A 24946-nucleotide genomic window follows, 5' to 3' on the forward strand; every position below is an offset into this window, starting at 1 on the left:
TCAGGGTCCCAGAGTCTGGAGGAAGAGAGGAGAGGCACACAATCCACGTTGCTTGAGGTCCAGTGTAAAGTTTCCACAGTCAGTGATGGTTTGGGATGCCATGTCATCTGCTGGTGTTGGTCCACTGTGTTTTCTGAGGTCCAAGGTCAACGCAGTCGTATACCAGGAAGTTTTAGAGCACTTCATGCTTCCTGCTGCTGACCAACTTTATGGAGATGCAGATTTCATTTTCCAACAGGACTTGGCACCTGCACACAGTGCCAAAGCTACCAGTACCTGGTTTAAGGACCATGGTATCCCTGTTCTTAATTGGCCAGCAAACTTGCCTGACCTTAACCCCATAGAAAATCTATGGGGTATTGTGAAGAGGAAGATGCGATATGCCAGACCCAACAATGCAGAACAGCTGAAGGCCACTATCAGAGCAACCTGGGCTCTTATAACACCTGAGCATTGCCACAGACTGATCGACTCCATGCCACGCAGCATTGCTGCAGTAATTCAGGCAAAAGGAGCCCCAACTAAGTATTGAGTGCTGTACATGCTCATACTTTTCATGTTCATACTTTTTAGTTGGCCAAGATTTCTAAAAATCCTTTCTTTGTATTGGTCTTAAGTAATATTCTAATTTTCAGAGATACTAAATTTGGGATTTTCCTAGTTGTCAGTTATAATCATCAAAATTAAAAGAAATAAACATTTGAAATATATCAGTCTGTGTGTAATGAATGAATATAATATACAAGTTTCACTTTTTGAATAGAATTAGTGAAATAAATCAACTTTTTGATGATATTCTAATTATATGACCAGCACCTGTATATATGTGTGTGTGTGTGTATATATTATAAATATAATAATATATATACACATATTATGTAAGCACAAACTTTTATGTTAGATGCGATTAATCACGATTTATTGATTTTACAGCACTAATTATATTATATTATATTATATTATATTATATTATATTATATTATATATTTTTTAACTTTATTGAACCTGAGTTTACGATACACATTCTGCTGTTAGTTTGAACCCAAATTCAGCTCTGGATTACGAAGCAGATCTATGGATTTGTTATCAACAAAACTTAAAGAACACACAGACACTCTTATTTACATTTTATTGCTAAAGTATTTACCGTCATGTCCTTCCAAACCCGTATGACTTTCTTTGTTTTGTGGAACACAAAAGGGGAATTGCACTGTTTTTTTCTTTCCATGCAATTAGTCCCGATGGGGACTGAAGGTTTCAAGCCTCAGAAAGGACATAAAAAGCACCATAAAAGTATAATAAAGGTGGTCAATATGACTCATGTAATATATTCTAAGTCTTCTAAAGTCATATAATAGTTTTGTGAGAGTAACTGACTGAAATTTAAGTCATTATGCACCTGTAATCTTCCCTTTCAGTGAGCTGTGACCAATTCATTGAAAAGATTTGAATCAGACATTGCTACTCTTTCACGAACACACTAAGTACAACCATGGCAAATGTCAAGATTTTTAATGGAAAAAAAAAAAATGTCTTAAATGTGGGTATGCAGCTCACACAAAGCTATTTTATGGTATCGGAGGACTTGGAATAATGTGTGAGAGTCATATAGATTACATTTTATGCTGCTTTTGCATCCTTTTTGAAGCTTGACAACCTTGGTTTCCATTCATTATAATTTTATGGACAAGAGGGACCAAAACAATTTTTTAAAACTTCTTTTGTGTTCCACAGAAAAAGTCATATGGGTTTGGAACAACAGAAGGATGAGTAAACAATGACAGAATTTTCATTTTTGGGTGAACTAATCCTTTAAAGCCACAAGCAAGCTTGTTTTCTTTCCTTCTGCTCCAACAAGAAATGTAAAGCACGGTTCTGGGGACGGACATGCTCCTCTAATTTGTCAGTCTTCCATACAGTTGTTTCCTTACAGAATCATAATTTTGATGCAACCAATAACTTACAGTACATTTCAGATGGTTCTGGTTAAAAATGTATTTTTAGCTTCTACAATGATTTTTAATGAGGAGTTTGGATATTAAAGAAAGTTGTTATGAGCATGCTTAAGGGTGTTTTAGTCACTTTAGTTTTTTGTCATGCCTAACAACACCCTTTTACTGTGGTAAAATCGCAGTAAAGTACAACCCTGAGTGGATTATTTCTTTAATATACAAAAGTTTGGAATAATGTTTCTGAAAGATGTCTCTTATGCTCACCAACACTGCATTTATTTGATCAAAAATACAGTTAAACTACATTGTGAAAATGTATTACAATTTAAACAACTGTTCTATTTGTATATATTTTTAAACAATTTTATTTCTTATAGAAAAGCTGAATTTTCAGCATCATTACTCCAGTCTTCAGTGTCACATGATCCTTCAGAAATCATTCTAATATGCTGATTTGCTGCTCAAGAAACATTTCTTATTATCAATGTTGAAAACAATTAGTACCGCTTAATTTTTTGATAACTGTGATGCACTACTAATAAAATGTTTGGGGAAAGATTAAAAAAAAGTATACTAAATTAATACTACTAAAATTAATTATACTTTTATTCCAAATATGCATTAAATTGATTAAAAGTGACAGTAAAGACATTTATAATGTTATAAAAGATTTCTATGTATTTCAAATAAATGCTGTTCATTGAAATTTCTATTCATTTAATAATTAAAAAAAAAAAAAAAAATGTATCACAGTTTACACAAAAACATTAAGCAGCAAAAAACTCTTTTCAACAGTGAAATTAATAAGACCCATTATTAATAAGTGAGCACCAATAATAATCAGCATTTAGAATGATCTCTGAAGAATCATGTGACACTGAAGACTGGAGTAATGATGCTGAAAAATCAGCTTAGTCATCACCGCAATAAATTACATTATAAAATAAATTAAAATACAAAACGGTTATTAAAATTGTAATACTATTTCACAATATTACCGTTTTTACATTGTGCATATATAAAACAATATTTACATAATTGTAGCCTATGTCAAATCACACAATCATAACAGTATAATATGTGAAGGCGGCATTGCAGCAAAACAGTAAATATAGTGTCAGAAAATAACCAGGCAGAGTAGGTAAAACAGAGGAACATAGAGGCACTGGGGTGAAGTGCAGCCTGGGAACTGACACTTTGTAGTGGTTCTTTGGAAATGTGTGAGAGTAGACAATGAGGAATGTGTTCTTCACCTTTCTGCCAGGTGATGGCAGGACGGGGCGCTCCTGAGGTCTCACAGTGCAGGATAACTGACATGCCGTCAATCACAGTGCTGTCGGAAGGCCCTGCTGTGATGTTCGGAGCTATACCTGTGAGAGGAGCACACCAACTGCATGAGAAACAAAGACGTACAACGGCACACACACGTTCAAACACTTCCTCGCATTCATAAGCACTGGGAAAATCACACAAAACACGATTCACGCGGATCAAAGCTTGGCTTAGAAACCAAACATGTAAAGAAAACAACAGAATGAAAGCAGGTATGAAACGAAAAGTTGAACAAAAGAAGAAAAACAATTCACTGGGAAATGTAGACAGGCATGATAAATTGGGATTTTGGAGGTGGGCGTACAAACAGTTCCTTACAATTTCCAGCCTGGTTGATAAGGGAAAGGGAAAGGCTAATACTTAAAGGGGTCATGAATTAAGAAATCAACTTGAGCTTTTGATTTATAAGAGGTCATCGAACTACAAGAATATCCTGTAAGTTTCAGAACTGAAAACTTCCTTGTTAGTCCAATAAAAGCTCTTATTGATACCAGGCCTAGCGAACGACTCGTCCTGGAATGTGCCTATCTATGACAGGTGAAACTCCGCCTCCGCAGAAGAAATCAACATCTACTTCATCATTGCAATGTTAGCCCCACTCACTGGCATGTTAGTGAGATGACGAGGAGAGAAGAGCGATACAGGACTAAAAATAACATTACCTTTCAAAGGATCCTAATGCTAGGAATATGGTTATTTATTTTTAACTATGTGAATGTCTCAGTTGAGCATTATTTATTTGTATTCAGTGCATTTTACTGTGGATTCTTTGGTAAATCATTCGCATTTCAGCGCAGGCTTTGCAAACAGACTTTTACAATATGGACTCGACAGTAATGCAACATGTAAGTGACTGTGTTAATTCTAATGCCTGATCTGATATGTAATGATTCATGTACAGTCAGATGTTCTTTGTCTTTGTGTCAGTAAATCAAACCAGTGACTAAATGGTCAACTTCACATTGTTTCTCTTAGTAGGATGAAAATAATCTGTTATTTAAACTGTGATTAAATTATACATAGAAAGCGATCAAAGAACGCTCCCTTTACAATCGCTGGAGCTGTCAATCAAACAGCGTGCGCTGGAGCTGTCGATCTAACAGTGCGAGTTTATCAGTGACTGAGTTCTGGACTCGCACAAAAACTCCCATTTTATTCAACAAATCTCTTAGTTACATCATGTTTGCACTGTTAGTTATGTTGAAAGCATTCGTTAGTGTGCAGAAATTGAGTTGTAATGACGTCTGTGATTGGCTGTTCATCACTGCAATCTTTCATGCCACGATCAAAATATAATGCCATAGGATCTAAATGTAATGCTAAAATCAACACTTTTCATGACTAGTTAACCTTGAGAGCTGTAATAGTAAAAATGTGCTAAAAGTTTTCAAGAGAGTAATACTTAGCTATTTCATATGCAAAGATGTTAGCCAATCACAGCAGTGGGCGTTTACACTGAAGTCTTACAGCAGAGACGCCCCTTAAAACAGAGCGTTTAAATCAGAGAGCTAAATTCAGGGTAGGAAAAATGCCTTTTTTTTTCTAAATTATGACAATTTTTGATGTAAAAAGCATACTAACATTATAAGTGCACCCCAGGAAGCATTATAAAACAATAAAACAACACAGTTCATGACCCCTTTAAAGGGATAGTTCACCCAAAAATGTACTTATGTACCTTATGTCGTTCCAAACCTATATGACTTACTTTTTTTCTGAGGAACACAAAAGATGATACTTTGAAGAAGTGTTTTTGTTCAAACAAAGTCAAATGGGGTCCAAAACAACATTGAGACATTTCTTTTGTTCTCCACATGAGAAAGTAAGTCATACAGGTTTGGAATGACATAAATGTGAGGTAAATGATGACAAGATTTTCATTTTGGATAAACGATCCCTTTAACTTCAGTACCGTCCATACCCAATATCTGTGTTCATTGTAAGCAGAGGTAAATATTAGCTAGATTTGGTGTTTAGCGTTTTAGCAAGCTCTATGTGTCTCTGAGCGGCAAGATAAGCTCAGTCAGTCCTCTATAAAAGCCCTCTTTATCTCTCCCTGTCTCTCTGTCGGTCTCTCTCTCTCTCGCTAACTCTTCCTCACAACAGGGTATTAATCACAGCCTTAGCACGGCGACAAAAAAGCACATCAGCAGCGCAAGAGAGAATGAAGACTGGAAGAAAGAAAGGCATTGTTGGTATGGCATTTGAAAACCTTTCTGATTGCAAGAGAAAGAGACAGACAGAGAGAAGCGGAGGAAATAAATGTCCACATGTATTTGTGCATCAGTGTATGAGAGCACGAGAGGCAGAAAGAGGAAAGGTGTAATCCGGAGAGAGGGGCGGATGGATGAACTCACTCGTAACAGCGAGATAGGTGTTGGTCTGCACCTCTCCGGCCTGGTTGCGGGCGAAGCACTGGAACATTCCGGTGTCGTCAGGCAGAAGGCCATTAACCTGGAGACTACCCCCTGCCAGCACTCTGTAGCGCGGAGTCTTCACGGGGCTTATGGGTACTGCGTCCTTATACCACACGATATCAGGCTGAGGGACACCTGACATGAATAGGTATAGATAAAGCTGAATGATAAATATGAAAAAAAAAAACTTAATAATATATATATATATATATATATATATATATATATAATAAATTAAATAGAATAAAATATATTATAAAAATATTAAAATATATATTGACTATAATATTTAATATTATAAATATAGTCATTATAATTGATTAATATTTATTCTATTTAATTAATTATATAAAAATGAATTATTTAATCATAATTAATTAATATATATATATATATATATATATATATATATATATATATATAAATAATCCACAACTTTATCCATGTTAATCTGAAATTTTTTTGAACTATCTGCAATTTAAACTACTTTATTGAGTAGCTCCGCCCACAGTAGAATCTCATTGATCCAAAACCATGTTCCATACAGCTGTAAATTGCTCTGATTGGATGTGGATGCTTTGTGCAGCTTGTTGCTGTCAGTAAGGAGAAAAAAAATTACTTGGCGCTCGAAAAACCTCTTTAGGATGAGATGTCAGGTGTCTCACCTCTGGCCTGGCAGGGAATGTCCACCACTTTCTCCATCTCAGCTGTGATGTGTTTCTCTGGTTCCTTTACAAACTGAGGCGGTTCTGCGGGAGAGAGAGAGAAAGGGTTCTGACCTCCACATGTGCACTTCGGAGAAAGAAAAAAACAACAACACAGACAAAGGCACAGGAAGCAAGAATGAACATTTTCAAATAAATAGGACTGCTGCTGGATTTTTGAGAACATCCTGTTCAGGCTTTTAGGTTTTACTCTAACAACAGACTTTACAATGGAGACAGAAATAGAAAAATGACCTTAAAGGAGACTAAATAGTGCCTAGTTGCATTTAAAATTACTATTTGCCTTAAGAAGAGTTCTGTGAATTGTGATTGTGACAACAATACTATATGTGTCACTTTTATTCAAAGCAACTTATATATAGATAGAGTATAGCTATATACACTACTGTTCAAAAGTTTAAGGTTGGTAAGATTTTTTTCAAGTAAATAAGTCTATTGTGTTTTTTTTTTTATTAAAAATACACTAAAACAGTAAAATTGTGACATACTATTACAATATAAAATATATCTGCTTTCTAAAAAGCAATTTATTCCTGTGATGGCAAAGCTGAATTTTCAGCATCATTACTCCAGTCTTCAGTGTCACATGATCCTTCAGAAATCATTCTAAGATGCTGATTTGCTGTTCAAGAAACATTTCTTATAATTATCAATGTTAATAACAGTTGTCCTGCTTCATATCTTTGTGGAAACCGTGATACTTTAAAAGAACAGCATTTGAAATATAAATATTTTTGCAATATTATAAATGTTTTTTTTTTGTTTGTTTGTTTGTTTTTTTTAAATTTACTACATTCTTTCTGAATAAAAGTATTCTTTAAAAAAATACCGGTAACACTTTATTTTAGGGTCTTTTAACTAGTTGCTTATCAGCATGCATATTACTATAATATTGGCTGTTTATTAGTACTTATTAAGCACATATTAATGCCTTATTCTGCATGACCATATTCTATATCCCTTAATCCTACCCAATACCTAAACTTAACAACTACCTTACTAACTATTAATAAGCAGTTATTAGGAGTATATTGAGGGAAAAGTCGTAGTTAATAGTTTATACATGTTCCCTATATTAAAGTGTTACCAAAATACCAAATATAGGAATGGTAGTGTATATTTTATCTGCATGTATTTTACTAGATATCAAACCCAAGATCTTGACGTTGCTAGCGTCAGTTGAGCTACAGGCACACTAGGACTGAAATGTCACCCGACTCAAGCTTTTCTGCAAGGTCTTTTTAGGTACTTTCTGTTCAGTTGGCTTTGAAGTGCGAATAAGTGAAGGGTTGTGCAACGTTCCTTTGCTCTTGCACATGCTCATTAGTTTCAACATGTCCACTGCTGCTCAGCAAATATAGATTTTTTTGCAGAATTTAAGATGTTGACTCAGCACACTGATTAAAATGAGCTGAATATTAGTAACATGGCAAAAATTACATAATAATTGATGAAGAAATTATTGACATTTTTGTGTGTGTGTATATCAGCACTTTAATTTTCATTGGCCTGCAAGTACTAATGATATGCTGAGTTTAGCCAATCAAAAAAAGAGGGCATTTGAATCATTGTCTTAAAGGTACAGTACAGTTGCAAAAACAGCTTGTTTGATTGTAAAGGTCAGAAAGAGGATGAAACGAAGGGTTAGAAAGAAGTTAAAACTGTTTTTGGTGCAAGAGACCTTGAATAACAATAGAAGTGGACTTCAGGAGAAAAAAAAAATAAGAAAAAATGTAGAATTTGGCACTTAAAATGTAATTTAATAAATGTAATTTAAATGCACTAGTGAATTTAAACTGAAGTTTATCTATCACACAAAGCTATATATGTCCGTGTACGTTTATTACCGAGCACATGCAGGTACGCTCCAGCGCTGACGGAGGGAACGCTGCTGCTACGGAGGACAGCTTCACACTCGTAGAAGCCAGAGTCACTGACCACTGGACTCAACACCGTCAGTCTACGGTTAAAATCACTCAGTCCACTCCTCACCGGAACGCCATCCTTTTTCCAACTGATGCTCAGCTTTATTAATGGCCTGATAGAGAATTAAAATGGGAGGGAAACAGGAAGGGTAACTGTCAACCATTAAAACTTTGGCTTTTCCTACTTAATACAGTTCTGCACTATCTAAGCACTATCTATGATATGTTGTTAATTATACCAGAAAATACTTTAGACTAATCCCTCAGTTTGAAAAAAAGAAAATGTTATTATAATAAAATATTTAAGTCTTTGGGGACATTTCACACAATTAAAACTGTATATTTAAGAGTATATTTACTATAAAATTACATGAAATGCCCAATTAGATCTATTACAGTTTTTCACCATATAAAATAATGTAACTTACCGTTAGCCATTTAACAGATTTTTTACAATAACACTTTTTTTTTTTCAGTTATTTACCATTACAATTTACAACCATTTTTTACAAGACTCAATAGAGTCTGTACTTCACATGAAATAATTACAGAAAAGTGTTGAGAAAAGAATAAAAAGTATGACAGACTTCAATGCACTGCTCATCTTGTAATCATCGTAATTATAATCATTTTCCTTTCATTCAAACTGTGAAGGAATCAGAGGTCGTCACCTAGCATTGGCCACACACTCCATGGTGACCTCAGAGGTGCCGGAGATGACGCTGGTGTTTCTCGGCGGGATGACAATGGTGGGTGCGATGGGGTCTGCTGGACCACCAACATCTACAGCAGAAGAGAAATGTGAAAATGAGAAAACGATGAGAGCTTGAACAAGTGTGTTATGACACACAGGTAAAAGACATTATCGAGTGAGTGTTTTTAATAGAACTCTGATCTGTCATCTTCAGGTGTGAGTGTGTCCAGATGTAGGAAGTGCCAGCCGACGTATTGTACGTGTTACAGCAAGTGTGACAGGTTTGTGTTTGGAACAGGAACTTATATCTTTGCTCTCCTGGCAGCTACGCTTGTGTGTGTGTGAAAAAGAGTGTGTGTGTGCAGAGTTCTGTCAGAGACGGTCTTCTGTAAAGCACTGATACTCAACTACAGCTTCTGGGAAGGACTGTCCTCTATACACACACACACACACACACACACCTCCCACCCACGATCTCTAATCTCCTTGCTGTTGCCGCACCGTTCTTTAGTTGCTGCTGTATTAGACTCAAAAAATATCATATCCTGGTTTGCAGAGAGAATCTGATACACCAAAACTCTTACAAAGTACAATCCATAACTGTCAATATTCTCGCTCTGGAATTCGGAAAAGCTGTGAGAGTGAAAACAAAGCACTGTCACAGAAGACAAATATGTATTTGTCTATAGCCTGTTGTTCAAAGGTTTATATGTTCATATAAACCGGCATGTTGTCTAAAATGGAAAGCCAAGACTCATGGAGCGGATACACAAAATTTTGTTTCATTTACTTTCATTTTTTCACATAAAAATGAGGAAGATTGAGAAATTACACACGGCAGTTTAAATAAATAAATAAATAAATAGGTTATAACCCAATATGTGAATAAAAAAAAAAAATTCAATTTCGAAAATTCAAAATTCAATTTCAGTTGTTCATTTCATAAAAAAAGAACAACAACAACAACAACAACAACAACTGAATGTTACTTTTAAACATGGATTAAAATGATATTTTTCTCATTCAAACAGTACTTTCATAGCAGATTTCAAAAGTAATAAGTCCATCTTTCATACTGCACATATATATTCCTATATTCTACCTATATTCAAACAATTTTAGTTTTTAGTATGTTTATACATATATATATATATATATATATATATATATATATATATATATATATATATATGTATATATATATATATAGATTTACAATATCTGCAATAATGTGAAAACAATTACTATCAGCTAGACTTTTGCTATCCATGCATCTGTAATATATAGGTCGCATTTGTAATATAATCATATGTAATAATTATAATTAGCTTAATTTTAGTACAACAGAAGTATATAGGAGGAAGTCCAAATGTAACTTTGTGCATCCGTGTGTCTAAATCTTTACAGACTTACTTTCTACAGACAGCGTTATGGGCTGGCCTGTCTTGTTTTCGCCGTTCTTGTCATTTACGGCTTGTACGTAGTATCTTCCGGCATCTGGAGCCACGGTGGACAGGATGACCAGCGTATTGTCCAGAGTAATGGCTCTATGAGAAAACAACAAGCAGAATCATGGTAAAAATCTCCAGCTGTCAGACATCACACTCAAGTGCTGATTTATAACACTGCATCAGTAATATCACCGCAAACTACACACCAAATGTTCAGTGCCGCGCTTGAAAAGCTGATATTTACATGAAAATTTCCCAACGGATGTTTCAGAGCCACTGTGGAGTGCTAATTCACTGCCATCTCGTTAGGCCTATTCATATACACACAGACAAATGTCTTTAAAAACATGACAGAATTCTGAATGATTCTTTTTTTGATGTTGTTGTTTTCATAGTCATTGACTATGACTCATTGAGATATAATGAACAAAGAAACTTAATTTCTCCATTTCGCCTTAAGATTAACCATCACATAAAAAAAAAAAAAAGCTGCTGTGATGGAAGACATTTTTCCATAAAAACAGAAATATTATTACCATTATCTTCTATCTTTTCATTAAGCCCTTAAAGTTCAAGTACTTCGAAATAAACATGCTAAATTAAAGAGTTAACAAGTATAGGGAATATTTAATGGGAACCAGAAATATTACTAATCTAATACAGTTTCTTTTTTTTAATGTTTATAATATTTCATAATATTTCTGGTTTACATTAAGTATTCCCTTGGTTAGCATAAGAGACTTCTCTTAAGTCTCTATCTTACCAACAGTGTGTACATATACAGTATATTGTATTGCATATCGTATTACAAACGTAACCATAGTTTCTCAACTTTAGCAGTACGTTCATGTATCTCACTTTGAATAAGCAGCCATCTCCATCTGACCGCCCCACTGCTGTCCACTGGGCCGTGTCCTGGCACTTACCCCATGGAGTCCCAATTACTGTGCCTCCTTTGTTTACAATCAATGTTTTCTCATTATGACTATGTGCTGGACAATTGAGGAAGAAATGTTCGTTCTGCGTGGCTGCCCTCGACCCGTCTCACACATCCACAATCTCTGAACTGGCCACCACATTCCCCTGCTCAAGTCCTTTGGGGTGCGGAATGCTAATAGGAATCTGACCATCTCACTGTAGGAATACCAAATGTGTGCCGAAGCCCCAGAGCTGCTATTGCACAAGGCTGCAGATGCTTACTGATAAAGTCAGCATATTTTGAGGTAAAACTGACAGATCTTTCACTCATCTTTCAATCTCTCTTGGCTTTACTACTCTAAGAGAACAATTGATGGGCCTGTAATTGTATATATTCTTATACTACACCCTTAAATCAAACTATAGCATAACTGTTATTGAAGTTTTAAGTCACTGTCTATACTTTGGAGTGCCCTTCACAAGACACCTATCTTCCTTATATCATAATCTGCTTCAAGCTGGAGTTCTGGAGTATTAATGTGGTTAAAAATAAATGTGGTCTATTTTTTCCCCCATTTTATCCTTTTCATCAAACCGACGGTGGTGGTACAGTCAGAAAGAACTTGTTCTTTAGGTTTAAGCCTCTATCGATCCATGAGTTTTCTGAGACCACCACTGTAGTTGATGTCTACAATAAACAGCGTTTGCAAGTGAAACATAGATTCAATGACAAAAAAAGTAGAATGAATCATTTACAACAATGTCAGGAAACGCCTCTCACAGTTCAAAACGCTTACACTACGGCCTACACCTTCCGTATTCAATGTAGTTACGCTTTTTTTGTAAGTTGAATATGGAAGGCAGTCTGGCGGAAGCTAGATATTTTACTTTATAACGTGTTAAATATGGATATTTTTCTTACACAAACGCATTGCTTTGCTTCAGAAGGCCTTTATTAACCCCCTGGAGCCGCGTGGAGTACGTTTATGATGGACGGATGCACTTTCTTCAGCTTCATACTTGTTGGTTCCATTCACTGCCATTATAAAGCTTGTATGCATCAGGATATTTATTAATATAACTCCGATTGTGTTCATCAGAAAGAAGGAAGTCATATGCACCTAGAATGGCTTGAGGGTGAGTAAAGCTTGGGGTAATTTTCATTTTAAAGTGAACTAATCCTTTAAGACCTTTTTTCAAAGTCTTGATTTTGTTTTGGGGATCTACTAGAATAGTTTTTCATGATTGAGTGTTCAAAAAACACATATTTGACATGCTATGAACCTCTTTTCCCAGTCTGTCAGTAATGCACAGTTTAGTTGCTATCTCTGTCAAGCCCCTCCTTCTGAAAAGTGCAACATGCTCCGATTGGTCGGCTGGACCAGTGTGTTGTGATTGGTCAACTGCTTCGAGAGTGTTTCGGAAATGTCACGCCCCTTACCATAACCGCGAGTTTCGAAACACTATTGACACGACCAGGCCACACCCCTTTTTTGCGCATGGATTGGGCTGGAATTATTTAAATGAGGAATATTGCGACGTGTACATTTCTGGAAGAAAACTCAAGACTAGGTGTTTCAGGGAGTTTAGAAACATTGCTTACTGATAGTCAAACTTCCTTTGTAACTTTGCAGACCTTTTTCAGGCAACATTTCTACCGATTTTCTACTGATTTTTAATGGTTGTTAACAATACCAACCCTGAAACACATTGATGCGACTGTGGTGCTCATGTGGCCGACATGAGTTTGAGTCCAGTTTGCCTCATGCCTGGATCATGTCTTCCCATCATTTATTATCTGTTCTCCACTTTCCTACAAACAAAAGCTGCAATGATGGCTATAAAAAATAACCAATAACATACAATGTGTGCACAGAGTGTTGCAGAACAGCTTTTAGCAAACCAAATCACCAACAAAACAACTCAAATACAAATATTCATGAGTTTCTGCATATTTAAAACTAATTTAGTCCTAAAGCCTCGATTACAACAATCCAAACACTTCGGCACTTTCAATAAAGATAAACCACATAAAATATTGAAATGACTGATTCTGCATTTACTGAATTGATAAGCGATATTACGCTAAGGATTTCAACAGCACAGTTTGGTTTATTAAAAAGCAAAAGCCTCATCCTATTCCTACATGTCGCCTGAAGATAAACCTTAACAACAGCACGATAAAGACATTACGCTCGAGCGCAGCTGGCTGTCACAGGATATTACATCAACCTCCTGAAATGATTAATGACTGCTGTATGATTAGAGCAGCTCAACATAGAGGGATGACATAAGAGCGGATGATTGATTTTAATATCTCCTCATGCACACACTTGGTCTCAAATTTCTCCCGTTTTCGGCCCACTATGCATCGTTCCAGACGGATAAGGGGCCGGTTAATAAGGGCGAACGGCTGTGGTGTGATGATCTGTAGTGAATATTTCACTCTGCCTGGGTCCTGGTGCGGCAGGTGTCAGGGAGAGAGCCACACTGCTGCTGAATTATGGATTGGAGTGAGCGGCCCAAGACTGCAAATTAATCTCAGGTGATTCCCTAAACCTGAGCACATAAAACGAGAATAAAGACATAGCTAGCAGACCGAGCAACTAATGAGACAGTGAAGAACACACACACACACATACACATTTATATATGCACATACATTGTTATTTCCTTATGCACATTCACACACACTAATATATGATCTACATGCAACCAAATTCCTGACTGACAGTGCACACATGATAAAGGTCATGCATAAATATTATCAAACATGTCTCACAATACTCATAAATACTGCACATATACATATTTCTGAAAGGCACAGATGAATATAACATAAGATGAAGCCTATGAACCCGTTTTATGTGGTGGCAACATATGACAGAGGTATATTATTATAAACTTATATAAATGCCAAAGGACATGTAACCCAGACACCCATAAGTAATTCTGACATTTTTATCTATAATGTCAGGAATTCTGACGTAATGTAGTTAAAATATTCAAGTAACCCCTAATGAAGAGTGTATATACATTGAATGGAGATAAATTAAAACAGAATGGTGCAGTTTTTGTATTTTTCTATATTTTGGGGATTTGAACAAAACATAACTGTGCTATGGACAAGATCGATAAATCATATTCCTTATTGAGGAAAGACATATGCTGCGTACGAAATCGCATACTGCCTGAGTAGGTACTACATTTGAATTTACTTAAAGGGTTAGTTCACCCAAAAATGGAAATTCTGTCATTAATAACTCACCCTCATGTCGTTCCACACCCGTAAGACCTTCGTTCATTTTCGGAACACAAATTAAGATATTTTTGATAAAATCTGATGACTCAGTGAGGCCTTCATTGACAGCAAGATAATTAACACTTTCAGATGCCTAGAAAGCTACTAAAGACTACTTCATGAAGCTTCAGTAGTTTGGAGCGTGTATCAAACTGCGTGTCACGTGATTTCAGTAAACGAGGCTTCATCACGAAACGTTTCGAAATTTCAATGGTTCACCACTGGGGGGGGCGTGACTTTAGCAGTTTGATACACACTTCGAACCACTGATTCGAAACAAAGATTCTTAAAGCTTTGAAGCTTCATGAAGCAGTGTTTTGAAATCGCCCATCACTAGATATTGATGAATAAAGTCATTATTTTGTTTTTTTGGCGCACAAAAAGTATTCTCATCACTTCATAACATTAAGATTGAACCACTGTAGTCACATGAACTGTTTTAAATATGTCTTTAGTAGCTTCTGAAAGTGTTAATTATCTTGCTGTCAGTGCAGGCCTTACTGAGCCATCGGATTTTATAAAAAATATCTTAATTTGTGTTCTGAAGATAAACGAAGGTCTTACGGGTGTGGAACGACAGGAGGGTGAGTAATTAATGACAGAATTTTCATTTTTGGGTGAACTAACCTTTTCACAACCGTTAAAAAAGTATGTTCTATATAGTATGAATATGGGTAGTATAAATAAAATTCAGATGTACTACATCCACCATGTTGTTACTGTCACGTGACCTACCAGCGTCAGTTGCGCCTAATGCTGTCTCACGACAAATTTGTACGTATTTTACGAGGTGGGCTAATGCATATGAATTTGTACGATCTCACTCGTACGAATTCGTATGATTTGGGTGACAGGTAGGTTTAGGGGCGGGGTTAGGGGTAGGTCATTCGTACGAATTGGGCAACACGTAAAATATGTACAATTTAACAAAAATTTTATGAAGGTTGCAGAAAATTCAAACGAATTAGCCACCTCGTCAAATTCAGTATGTACGATTTGAGATCGTGAGATCGGGTTGCGCTGCTTCACTTCTATTCATAAATCCCCTCTCTTTTCACCTACTGTTTTTCGAATACTATGTTCCATACATACTACTCTTTTGGGGTACCGTTTTTTGCATACTATAAGTATTCGATTTTGGATGCAGCGATGCTTTTACTCTTCTGATTGATTCCATGATACCAGAACATCATACAGACATTAAGCAATTACCTAGCAACCCAGCAACACTCTAAAAACAACTCATAACACCTTAGCAGCTGCATACTGTAGCAACATCCTAGGAACCATCAACAACCATCAAAAACACAGTTTACTTTTCCTGCCTTTCTCTCTCTCTGTGTGTGTTTGTGTGTATTCCCACACGTGTTTGTGAAAAGATTTCATGGAATCAGTGATCAGTGACTGTTTCTTGTCGAATCACAGAGCTGAGAAATTAGAATCACTGTTGAGTTGTGTTTTCTCATCAAAGGTATTTACCACATTCACTTACTGCAATCCCACATTTAAGTCTGCTAAAGAATGCAGTTCTGAGAGAATTCATACAGTATGTGTGCATAAAAAAGTTCAGTTCCAAGACCTAGTGAGCTGTCAACTTAGACAGCGTTACAAGGCAACACAAGTTCACTCCATGCAAAGGTTGTTCCAAAAAGTAGGTAGCATAAATACACCTTATAGCCAAAATCTAAATCATATTAATCATTAGAGGAGAAGGCAATCCCAGAATGCACAGAGAAGAGAAAAGTTGATGGGGTCACTGTGATTTTTTAAAATGTTTTTGAAAGAAGTCTACTATGCTCACCAAGGCTGCTCTGTGAAATATTATTACAGTTTAAAATAACTCTTTAACTTTTATGCAAACCATGATGTGTGATGCTTTGATTCTTTGGATTCTTAGATTAATAGATTTATTCAGAACTTATTAGAAATATTTTACATTTCAAATGTCTAACTTTTGCTCAATTTAATGTGTCCTTGCTGAATAAAAGTATTAATTTCTTTCAAGTGACCCCATTTTAGTGACTCAAACCTTTTGAACATTAGTGCACTTATATTTCATTTAATACTGACAGGTACAGATAAAAAAGTAATTAATTAAAACATGTAATTAAATTAATTAAAACAAATCTTACTACAAAATCATACTTGACTCTGATGGGTAAATCATGGCATTATATAGTCAAATAGCTTTGTACAATGACTTCTAAACTGCATAAATAACCATCAACCAAGGACTTTACATACAGAAAGACGGTCCACTCGTATTACTATAAATGGGAGAAAGAGCAACGTGCAATATGGCGGAATAATTCCCGCCTTCTAAATAAAAGAGCCAATCACAGATTGGTAAAGTCATCACATTTAGGACTGCGCATGTGCAGATTAGCTTGGTCCAGCCTGAAAAATGCAGTTTTTTTGTCATGATTCGAACATTTAGAAACACAATTAATGAGTCAGTTTTTGTCAGATTTCATTGGTGATTTTATCATCATCATTTTCATTTATATAGCGCTTTTCACAATACATATTGTTTCAAAGCAGCTTCACAGTGACAATAGGAAAATTCTTATCGAGCTAAAGTAGTTTTTTTCGAGCTAAAGTTTTTTTCAAATATGAAATTTAATCGTAAGCTTGGCGAACAGTTTTGGAGAATTTGATGTTTCCCCATTCAAAGAGATAGAAGCTGCACTTGCGTTTCAAAGATGGCCGCCGAGTGAAACGACTTGTCTAAAAGGGACTTTGCCATCGACCCAGCAAACAGACAGATGTGCTGGTTTCACGGCCCTCGTAGCACTCCGTGTTCTTTTTCTTCTCAGATAATTAAATTTTAACCTAAATCAATATTTCATGTCTATAACATAAATTACATAAATATCCCCTGCAAAATATACCCCTTCAGAGCAGCTAGATGATGCCTTACTTATTAGGGTACTAGTTTAGCAACATGCTAACGTCAAATTTTACGGAATCAATTGAGTCGAGCCTGCTGCCTATGAAAACATTTCAAATCAGTCAGAAGGGATAGTAGACAGTAAGAAAGCTGACTAGGTCTTATGTTGGTATGTGTGTGTCTGCTGACCCACTATAACAGCTATATGTACACAATGGCGAGTGGAATGGCATTTGTCAGTGCAGTGCTCTTTTGGCACTCTCCAGGGAGCAGTGGGGTCCACAGTCAATGACCTCTATTACACTTAGACAAATACGCACGGCACAAGCCACGGTCCCTTTAGAGGGAATAGGATCTCGAGTGAATATCGCACGCACACAGGAATGGTAAATATATCTGGGAACACTTACAAATACTGACAGAACACACACAAGCAGATCTAGCACACACACACACACACACACACACACACACACACACACACACACACACACATACAGCACAAGCTGAATACAGGTGGTCAAATAAAACTGACAAAAAGAATATGCTTGAATTTTCCAGGGAAATGCCCAGGCACACATATGCGAGCAACACCTGTCTAACAAACAAAAGCTAATGCTATTGCTGCAGCCAATATCTCAAGTTTTGTGATGCAGAAAAACAGAAGTAGCCCCTCTGGTGCCATCAGCATCTGTTGAAAGGAAATCCTTTCTGACACTAGTCAAATATATTCAGACCTCAAATAAAACTTCAATTTTACCACCCACTAACAGGAACCTGAGCCAGCCCATGTGTCTTAAGCGTTTAGCATAACCATCCCTGCTAAACTGCTGTAAGCCTTATATGTCAATGAAAAATAGATGCAATGCTAGTTTGGATCAAATCTGCTAGAGCTCTATGACCTTTGACATCTGGTCAGGAATGATAGCATGAATATTGCAATCTATTTAAGGTCTAATTCAGTCAAATAACTCCTCACTGGCAATGTGTAAATGCACAAACATTCTGAATACATATTGCGATTGTATATGCGTTTTTTTAACACCAAAGATTTTTTACAGCATTTTGCTAACATCACCATATTGCGTTTGCAGGTGCAGATTTACCTTACACTTTTCATGTAGATATATGACTAAGGGGTTGTGAAGCATTTTTTGAGGGAGAAAAGATATTATTTTTAGAAAAACACATAAATCTATAATGTACAGATGGGTAAAGAGTCTCATGACCTGCATTTTGTGCTCTTGTGTGCTATTGTCGGAGGGAATAAATCAGTTTATTAAATTACTGATCAGAATTATTCAAATGAAGTATCAAGCAAGCACTTCCTATATTCCCAGAATAGGATGTGAATTTATTCAGAATATGATGACTACAGAAATAGTCTAATAGCAGGGAAACATGTAAACACCTTTATTTCATATTAAAGCTTGAACCAAAACATGGACCTTAATCAGAAAATTACATGCATGCAAACACAGTGAATGCACAATATGCAAATGGTGGGTAAAAATGACTCACATCTGTGATTATATAGGCTACTAAGAAAAATGCAGATATTTAATCCTACTAAAATGAGTGACGTCAAATCTATAAAACAACATTATAAAAATGTATTTCTTCAGAGGCATGTTTGCATACTATAGAAATGCTGTCACTTGTGTCCTGTCATCATTAATACACACTTTGCCCTGGAAATAACTGTTATTATGGAGGGACTGTTTTGTGCTGGCGTGTGTCACGAGAGCTGCCTGAAACCTCAACTACCACGCATTTAAGGGTATCCTGTTAGAAATGATGTTTTAGAAAAGAGAAACTTGAAGAGGAGAGTGTCAAATGAGAAACAGTCATCCAAACGCTGAGGACTATTGGCCTCTTATCTAAATCGAATTCTTTAGTGGAATAGGTCGGAATGCAAGGGACGAAAACTAAATAGAAAAACAGAATAGCACCTTTCCTTTAACTCTCGTTTAGAGTGGAGCAGCTCCTGGAATGTGTTTACCATCCGAGGTTCTGATTATACACAACATTAGCCCTCCCAAATAACACAACAAATCAAATGCAGCCAGTGGAAAAGGGCCTTTCAATTGCATTCCTATTCAATAATGAAAGACTAATGGCTATTGCGGTTAAATGACTGATTTCAAGCCGCTCTCTCGCTCCCTGTAGGCAGGAAGGTAATGAAGGGAGGGTGACGTCCTCGCTACACAACACTGCTGTAGGACACACCGACTGATGGTAAGGGAGACATCAGATGTTTCTCTTTATGGATTTAATCTGAGAATGACTATATGATAGACAGACAGACATATACTGTATATGCATGGATGGATGGATGGATGGAACGATATGACAGACAGACGGACAGATGGATGGATGGATAGATGATGGATGATGGATGGATGGATGGATGGATGGAACGATATGACAGACAGACAGACAGATGGATGGATGGATAGATGGAATGATATGACAGACAGATAGACAGAAAGGAAGACGGACAGACAGATGGATGGATGGATGGATGATGGATGGAACGATATGACAGACAGATAGACAGAAAGACAGACGGACAGACAGATGGATGGATGGATGGATGGAACGATATTACGGACAGATAGACATAAAGACAGACAGACAGACGGATGGATCAACGGACGGATTGAACTATATGATGGACAGACAGACAGAAAGACAGACAGACAGATGGACAGACATGGATGGATGGATGGACGGACGGATGGATTGATGGTTGGTTGGATGGATGGAACGATATGACAGACAGACAGATGGATGGATGGATGGATGATGGATGGAACGATATGACAGACAGATAGACAGAAAGACAGACGGACAGACAGATGGATGGATGGATGGAACGATATTACGGACAGATAGACAGAAAGACAGACAGACAGATGGACAGACATGGATGGATGGATGGAACGATACGAAAGACAGACAGTTGGATAGATGGATGGATGGATGGACGGACGGATGGATTGATGGTTGGTTGGATGGATGGAACGATATGACAGACAGACAGATGGATGGATGGATGCACGGATGGAAGGATGGAACGATACCACAGACAGACAGACAGACAGAAGGGTGGATGGAACAATTTGACAGACAGACAGACGGACGGACGGATGGATGGATACGAAGGCCAGATAGATAGATAGATAGATAGAAAGATGATAGATAGATAGATAGATAGATAGATAGATAGATATAGATAGATAGATAGATAGATAGATAGATAGATCGATCAAATGAATGAAGGTACAAACAAATGAATGGAAAATAATGGCATCAAGCTTCACTGAGAGCAGCACAGCCAACAGGAGCAGCTGCGGAGCCGGGATGGAGTAGAGAGAGTCCCAGTTGCAGCATCTCAGCACGAAATTGTCTCATCAAGGGGAAACTAGAGTCAGGGGAGCGTGGAGAGAGAAAGAATGCTACTTCTGCTGGACAAGCTTTACCAATCTACAGCTCAATTTACAACAAAATCTGTTCATTTTCTTCTTGCCCAACATGAGAAAAGAAAGAAAAAAATAATAATAATAATTTGGTTGATGGGGAAATGCTGGTCAGGCTTCAGTGGCTGCGCACACACAAACACACAAGATGAAGCGTTCTGAGTGGGTTAAATGACTTTTTGAGTTCCTATAACTGTCCTCAGGTCTCTGCGCATTCATTAAATCCACCTCACTGCATCACAGACATCTATACAAATGTTACAAAACAGCAATATGAAAAAAGTGTTTCATGGGTCAGATTATAAATGCCTGGGGCAAATTACATTACACTATTACCTTCCATGAAAAGCAATAAGTGGAATTTCATTGAAGAGAAATTGTTTGTTTACATATTGTATTGATTATGGCAGCAGTAATTCACTTAATGACGATCAAACGATGTAGAAAAGCATTTTAATTGGGCATACATCCAGATACACACTGCCTGGACTGCATTGATGGAGTGATGCTGTACATTCCCAGCATAGTATGCTAGTATTGTGGAAGTCTGTTAAATCTTTCACAACTTAGCACTCTGAAACGCCCTGCAAAATGGGGAATTACGGTGTGCAAATTATATTAAGCAGAATTTTTAATTCAGTGTTTGCTGTTACCCGATTTGCATAATTCCTCTAGTAAATCAGGTATAAAAACGATGCTATCAGCTGCATCAAATCATTTTTAGTGAATTGCGTCTCCATGTAAACATTAGTTTAGTTCATGTACGGTTCAGTAAGAAAGTGCATGCTTAAAAACAACATGAAATTATAATTGACAACATTTACAGTCAGTCATACAGGTTTGGGACAACAGAAAATGATAACAAAATGTTCATTTTTGGGTGAACTATCCCTTTAAGTGATTCAGGCCAAATGAACTACAGATGATTAATACTTAAAGTTAGAAGTTTGGAACAAATCATAACCAAAATGTCTATCTATATACAGTAGTGCTGCTATGCAAGTGCTGTAATAATATAACAGTCTAAGATATTTCAACCTCCCCTGATTTAATCAGTGGGCACATTAAATGCAAATACTTTCATGTTGTCTTTTAAAACAAGAATGCTATTCTATAATTCATACTTTCCATGTAACATAAACTTAACATAATTTGGCAAAATGTCAACAGCACTGTTAACACAAATTAGCACTGTAGGCGACTCAAAAGCGAAGTGCTGGAAAATGTCATTTTATCATCCACAGCAGCGCTCCTGTGCACTAGAATCTCAAAGTGGCTGAAGGGAGGCAGCGTTGTGAGCGAAAATGGAGAAATGTGTCTCTCTCTCTCTCTCTCTCTCTCAGGCATTGATTATCCTGCTCTTTTCTGGGCCGTGTGATTGCATGATTAGAGGGAAAAGAGACACAGAGTGGATGAGAGGTAAGAGAGAAAGCTTTGTGCTTCTGAAAACTCTCCATTTCATGACCCTTGGGCTGCACAGCTAGTTTTCACCGAAACGAGGGCCACAAAATGAGTACAATCTGACGAAAATAAAGAGCGAGAGATTAGAATTCACCAATCTAGTGCAGTTGGAGTCAGAAGCAACAGGACGCTCTCAGACAGACTAGCAGTCCTCCATGGGCGTCTCGGTCAATGTTACGCTTATTTCCATTTTTCACGGAGTCTTTGAAACTGCGACGGAGGTGCCAATGGCCTGATTAAAATTCAATTAAACGATTTTCCTGGAATAAATGTTATCAGTCCCACTCATTTGCAAGAGGTAACCTTGGCTAAGAGCTAGAAACAGACGTTCATATGCGAGTAAGTCATATAAGAGTGCAGGAAGGAGCATAGGAAGGCAGAGAGAGTGTGAGGAAGACAGAAAAAACATTACAGAAAATAGCAATACTTGGACACATCATTCAGAGGCTTTGCAATTCCAGTTAGAAATGGTGTTTAAAGGGTTAAGGACCCGATATACTTCAAGCAAACTTAAAGGGATCCTTGATTATGTGTTCACATTTTTAACTTTAGTTAGTGTGTAACGTTGCTGTTTGAACATAAACAACATCTGCAAAAATACGACGCTCAAAGTTCAATGCAAAGGGAGATATTTTCTTTTACAGAAATCGCTTTTTAAGGACTACAACAAATGGCTGGTAGGGACTACAATGAGCTTCTTCCAGGGTTGGTGACATCACAAACCCCAAAATTTACATAAACCCTGCCTCCAGGAACATACAATAAAGGCCATATAAAGGCCTGCTTTAGAGAAGAGGAAGAGTTGCTGTAGAAGAGTGTTGTTGTCATGTCATCATTTTACGCTGGACTGCTTCACAAACGAGGGTCAATTCAATGCTGGATTTGCACAAAAGATTAACATGATGGTACATGCTCCACTCCACATCAACTACATAAATTTATCCACTAACCATTCAGAAACATCAGATTGCATTCTAAGAGTTGTAACTTCTTCCTGAGTCTCTCCATCAGTGTCCGACTCCAGTTTGAACAATGTAAGGCTGAACACCGTTACTGACAATTGTCATTTTGGCTGCGTGAGATTCTCCAGCTTTGTTGTTTTTGAGCAACCGAAGCGTGAGCTGTTAAAGCTCCGCCCTCTTCTGGAAAGGGGGGCGGGAACAGCAGCTCATTTGCATTTAAAGGGACACACACAAAAACGGTGTGTTTTTGCTCACACCCAAATAGGGGCAAATTTGACAAGCTATAATGAATGATCTGTGGGGTATTTTGAGCCAAAACTTTAAAGACACATTCTGGGGACACCAGAGACTTACATTACATCTTGTAAAAGGGGCATTATAGGTCCCCTTCAAAGAACAAATTTCAAACAAAATCAGGGCAAAACAAAGTTCGTTTGGAGTTCATTTCGGGAGTTCGAAACAGCTTGCCAAAGTGAACTTTCTAGAAAAGTTTGCTCCAGCTGGTAAACACCATCGAACAACCATTGGTCCATGGCAATTAAGTAATAGGTACTGTAGGTTTTGCCCTGAGGTTCTGCCATTTTTGACAAGGAAATCTTCTCCTGGAGTGCCAAACTGCAGAGCTCATGCAAACATCCACATCGCTATGATCAGATGCTTTCTTAAAGGGATAGCTCACCCATTATTTACTTACCCTCAAGGTATATAGCTACCTTCATGGATGCACTTTTTTGGGCTTCAAAATATAACGCCTCATTCACTACCATTATAGAATTGCCAGGATATTTTTTTTAATATAACTCAGAATGTGTTCGTCTGAAAGAAGAAAGTTATGTCCACCTAGGATGGCTTAAGGGTGTGTAAATCATGGGATAATTTTCATTTTTGGGTGAACTATCCCTTTAACTGCTGTTTTCTCACTGTGTTTGTTTTGTTTTTCAGAGGAAAGCGTGCAGCACATATCTACATATTCATCTAAATGTCACTCTCAGCAGAGTTGGGATGTTTTGTAACAATATATTGCTACAAAGGTATTTTAAACTTTATTTTACCCCTTTTTACCCCACATTACAGTAATGAAATGAAAAAAGAACTTCATTGTGAATATATCAGGGCCTTTCATTAAGTGAAAATTCATTTAAAAAAACTTAAATGACCCTACATTTCATTGTGTTGACTGACATTATATTACAAAGCCACTAGACAGATAGATAGATAGATAGATAGATAGATAGATAGATAGATAGATAGATAGATAGATAGATGTTCAGCCTTTGACGACTCATAACTCATAGAGGTTTTTGAGAGCACTCAAACTAGCAAGTCAATAAATGCGCATATGACAACAAACAAACAAGCTCATACACACATTCAGAAACACACCTGGAGGCAATATAACAGTGTGCGTATCTCCTGACTAGATGTATAGCTACAAA

The 24946-nt window shown here is 36.9% G+C and overlaps 1 protein-coding gene across 7 annotated transcripts in view; it reads right to left on the reverse strand.

Moving 5' to 3' along the window:
- sdk2b (sidekick cell adhesion molecule 2b) overlaps positions 1-24946 on the reverse strand; it is a 316027-nt gene that overhangs the window by 52850 nt on the left and 238231 nt on the right. For all 7 annotated transcript variants that reach the window (XM_051913942.1, XM_051913947.1, XM_051913946.1 and 4 more), the window contains exons 5-10: positions 10459-10592; positions 9023-9134; positions 8274-8464; positions 6367-6450; positions 5642-5836; positions 3206-3322 (exon numbers count right to left, since the gene is read on the reverse strand). In XM_051913942.1, the coding sequence (XP_051769902.1) occupies positions 3206-3322; positions 5642-5836; positions 6367-6450; positions 8274-8464; positions 9023-9134; positions 10459-10592 (833 nt within the window). The remainder of the gene's footprint in view (positions 1-3205; positions 3323-5641; positions 5837-6366; positions 6451-8273; positions 8465-9022; positions 9135-10458; positions 10593-24946) is intronic.

This window comes from Ctenopharyngodon idella, chromosome 12, assembly GCF_019924925.1.
Source record: "Ctenopharyngodon idella isolate HZGC_01 chromosome 12, HZGC01, whole genome shotgun sequence".
Classification (NCBI taxonomy): Eukaryota; Metazoa; Chordata; class Actinopteri; order Cypriniformes; family Xenocyprididae; genus Ctenopharyngodon; species Ctenopharyngodon idella.